The sequence below is a fragment of the Adiantum capillus-veneris genome, chromosome 15 (genome assembly GCF_014529385.1).
Source record: "Adiantum capillus-veneris isolate H3 chromosome 15, ASM1452938v2, whole genome shotgun sequence".
In the NCBI taxonomy this organism is placed as follows: Eukaryota; Viridiplantae; Streptophyta; class Polypodiopsida; order Polypodiales; family Pteridaceae; genus Adiantum; species Adiantum capillus-veneris.
Window position 1 is genome coordinate 143,953,768 of NC_140945.1, and position 4,439 is coordinate 143,958,206.

The 4,439-nt window shown below is 44.5% G+C and overlaps 1 protein-coding gene across 1 annotated transcript; it reads left to right on the forward strand.

The window, feature by feature from the left end:
- Positions 1-289: 289 nt before the first annotated feature.
- On the forward strand, positions 290-1,711 carry LOC147441611 (protein ASPARTIC PROTEASE IN GUARD CELL 2-like). The gene has a single exon (XM_086483460.1). It carries the CDS (start codon positions 290-292, stop codon positions 1,709-1,711), a length of 1,422 nt encoding a protein of 473 aa, XP_086339586.1.
- The last annotated feature ends 2,728 nt before the right edge of the window (positions 1,712-4,439 follow it).

A 4,439-nucleotide genomic window follows, 5' to 3' on the forward strand; every position in this document is an offset into this window, starting at 1 on the left:
AATTGAGGACATCACTCATAAGGTCAGTGCTTTGTCATTATGTATAGAATACACTTTGTAATTTGGTTAAAAGAGTTTATATGATCTGAATATAGTTTCAATTGATGTCTTGTATGCTCATCTTGATTTATTTCTTTTCTAGGAAAATTTCCCTAGAAAAAAAAATTCCCTCCTGTACTAAACTTGAAAACACAAATTGGAATTACGACGTGTGGGACCACCTTATGACAGCCGCCATTAATATTATACAGTGAGTGCCCTGCAGAATTTCACCAGGCAATCTCCAAGGATGGTTGCGTTTCCTACGATTACGAATCTGATGTTGCTGGCCTTGATATCGATTGCTGGACGTGCTCTTTCGGAGTTAATCCTCGAAGACTCTGATCACGCAGAGGTGCAGCAGCCCGTCGGCGACACAAGCTATATGATCACGATGCATGTCATGCACAGAGAAGCGTTATCCTCACCCTTTCGCAGCACGCGGGGAACTGAGTACAGCGCTAATATTGCAGACAAGGATTCTCATCATTTGAGAAGGGGCCTTCAAGTCGATGACACAGAGGTGCGTGTATACTCTGAGCCGGCAGATAAAAACGGCTTCCAGTATCTAGCGCGACTGACGGTGGGGGGTGCCGGCAGCAGCCGTCGACAGTTCTTCCTGGAGATGGACACTGGTAGCGAGTTCTCGTGGATACAATGCGAGCCGTGCATACAATGTCGGCCGCAGTTGGACATGCCCATCTTCGACCCCGCCACCTCCCCTACTCTCCAGAAGGTCACTGCTGGCGACCCTGTCTGCCGTGCCCTGGAAGATCGTGGATCCAGCCTCTTCGGACCGCCCGACGGGCCTTGCATTTTCCGACTGGCGTATTCGGACGATTCCGTCGCCAGCGGCCGGGTGGTGAAGGACACCCTCACAGTGGCTTCCGGCGAAAGCTTCTCTGAGATGGCGTTCGGTTGTACCACCATCAACAAGCTCAAAGGAGGAGTCGGCGCCGCTGGCATTCTCGGCTTGAGCTCCGGGGTCCTTTCTTTCCCGTCCCAGCTACTGCACGAGAGAGGTGTTCGGCCCAACAGCTTCTCCTACTGCTTACCCCAACTGTATTCCGACCACATCTCGACGCTCACGTTCGGCGGCACGGTCGCCCCGGGCACCGTCTTCACGCCGCTCCTCACCGATCCAAGTCGTATATCCACCACACACTACTATCTGCAGCTGGAGGGCATCAGCGTCGATGGCGTTGCTCTCCCCTATCCGCTCTATCTGTTCAAGATCAATCCCGACACCGGCCGGGGTGGTCTTGTAATTGATTCCGGCGCAACAATGACCAGCCTCCCACACACAGTGTATGAAGCTCTTCGGGATGCGATTAGGCAAAGGATCAGTAAGCGTCTCCGCGTCCCCCTCATTAAGGATGGCCAGGAACGCGACACCTGCTACGAGCTGTCGAGTTACGCACAAATGGAAACATTTTACAGGGACGTCGTTCCTCGCGTTGTTTTCCACTTTGCCGAAGGCGCTGACCTGGAGCTAGCCCCACGTAGCCTGTTCGCTCCTATTAAGCGCTCGGGCACCGTTGTTTGCCTCTTCTTTCGTGCCAAATCACCGTCTGCTTCTGTGAGTCTCTTCGGTGTTGTCCCGCAGCAACGCATTCGCTTCACCTTCGACATGGACAATGACAGGATAGGCTTTAAACCGAATGCCTGCTAGGCATGATAGTTTAGCTTCAGGGAGGCCAGTGACCTTGATATGCAGGGGTGGCTCTCGTAATGCATCTGCAGAAAGTGGACTCCATGCATGCTGTGCATGCTGCTGTTGTGTTTTATCATGGAAATTGGCTCTTTGCCTTTCTCAAAGAAGCTTTATATAGAGGAGAAGAGAGCTACACGGACAATTGAAATTTTAATACTTCTTGCAATGATTGGACCTACCTTCTTCTCATGTGAAAGATCGAAATCTCGCTCTGTTTCTAGTCTATCAAATGGTGTTTCTAGTTTGTCAAATGACATCAAGATGACATCTAAAACCATTTAAAAAGATAATCCAAAGAAGATCTATCCACATCAATGTAATTCATGAACCTTCTTGAAGCGTAAAACAATTATTGGTTGCTTTAAGTGCTCCATCGAATTGGCTATTGTTTGTTGTTCATTGTTTAGCAAGCGATTTAGAGGTGGTACATTTTTTTGCTTTTAACATGCCCCAATTGTTTTAATTTCAATAGATAAAGTGTATAACCTTAGTATAAGTGGTGTATGATTTATGAGGATTTGTAGATTTGCAAACCACATATTATCCCGCTAATAATTTCTAAAAGTTTTACTATTCGCTCGAGTAGCCAAGAAAGAGCTTTTGCTATTATCCAAAATCTGGTGCATGAGTTCATCTCTCTCTCTCTCTCTCTCTCTCTCTCTCTCTCTCACTCTCACTCTCACACACACACACACAAAGCAAACGCAATGTTCACATACTGTACATTGTTCTTTACAAAAGAAGACACATAGCTCTATAAAGTGTCATTGAGTGTAGAGTTAGGGTGGATCGTTAAGACTAGCATTCATGGTATTAATATGCCAATGACAAAGTTAATTACACGGTAGAGATAGAGTAGAATGTAGATGCAAAACTAGATTGATTGATTAAACATGAAAGTGTGTACAAAGTGCTCATTATATAGAGTTTGTTAAGGTATCTCATCTTGCATCATTGATGACATCATACAAGGGCTCCAAATCAACTTATACAAGTTGTAAACTCGTGGGTGACCTTTCAGGCCACTTAGGAGTCCATTAACTGACTCTAGGTGAGTCTACACCCTCTAGTAATGACCCCCATGGGTACCCACACCCTTAGGTACCTTTTTCACATGCTACCACATGGTTTTGTGCCACACATCACTATGAAAATCTCAAAAACATTTATGGCGACCTTTAATTACCGCGTTTTATAGAGAGAGTCCAAAATGGGTTTGGCCCAAGAAGAGAGAGGGAGATCGGGCAGCATTTTTTTGTATTTCAAATATTATCACGGTTATTACCGCTCATATCAACACGTTTATTACCACCAGTATTCCCGTGCTTATTACCAAACGCAGCTTTAGCACTTAAACATTCAAATTTAGCGTTTCTCTCTTTTTTGCTTGTGAATAAAAATTAAAGAACATTATTTAAAACTTCAAAGAAATGAAAAAAATGATATTAAAACGTAAAACAATGGCTTTGTGCATACGCCTCCATGTAAAGCAAGCACCATCAAAGATGATACGCCAAACATGGACGACATCTTTTGTCAAGGCGTGGGCACTACTTTTTCGGACTCTGACTCTCTCTCTCTCTCTCTCTCTCTCTCTCTCTCTCTCTCTCTCTCTCTCTACTCTATCTACTCTACTCTACAATCTTTTGTGTGTGAAAAATTCTCTCTCCCCATTAAGTAGGCTACTCAAATATCTATTTAGCTACGTCATATTTCCTAACAAGTGGTATCAGAGCAAGGTTTTCTCGTAGCTAATTATCTCAAGGAAAGGATTCCTTAAATTGAGTGGGAGTAATGGCGGAGGAAGGAAAGCTCAAGATCGAGAAGTTCAACGGCAAAAACTACCAACATTGGAAGATGCAGATTGAAGACTATCTTTACCAGAAGGACCTCTATTTGCCACTAGACGGTCTTGCAAAGAAGCCCGCAATGATGGCAGACGAAGCATGGATTGTCCTTGATTGAAAGGCACTGGGAACAATCCAGTTAAGCTTGGCGTCAATGGTAGCCTTCAATGTTTCTGAGATGAAGACCACGGAGGACTGATGAAGTCACTTGATGACCTCTACGAGAAACCATCAGCATCCAATAAGGTATTTCTCCATGAAGTGCTTGTTCAATCTAAAGATGGCAAAGAATGGTTCACTTGCAGAACACCTAAATGACTTTAACACCAACATAAGTCAACTTCAATCAGTGAAAATAAATTTTGATGACGAAGTGTGGGCTCTCCTTATACTATCGTTTCTATCGGATAGTTGGGATAGCCTTGTGATGGCTGTAAGTAATTCTATTCCTGGCACAAATACTCTTAAGTTTCATGATTTTGTGGGTGTTCTCCTAAGCAAGGAAATGGGAAGGAGAAGCGTAGGAGAATCATCAAGTGCTGCACTGTCAGTGGAAAGAAGAGGAAGGCCTAAGGAGAGGTTCAAAAGCCAAAAGGATCGTGATCGCATAAGAAGAAAGAAGTCACGCACAAAGTTGGTTCTTGAATGTTAGAATTGTGGCAAGAAGGGCCACGTCAAGAAGGATTGCAAGTCCAAGAAGAAGAAAGAGTCGGAGTCTCAACACAACAAGCCAACATCGGAGCCCAATGTGGTAGGTAAAGTAGAACAAGATGCTCTAATTCTCTCATTAGACAATGTGTCTAATTCTTGGAAAGTAGATTTCAGGGCTTCATTCCATG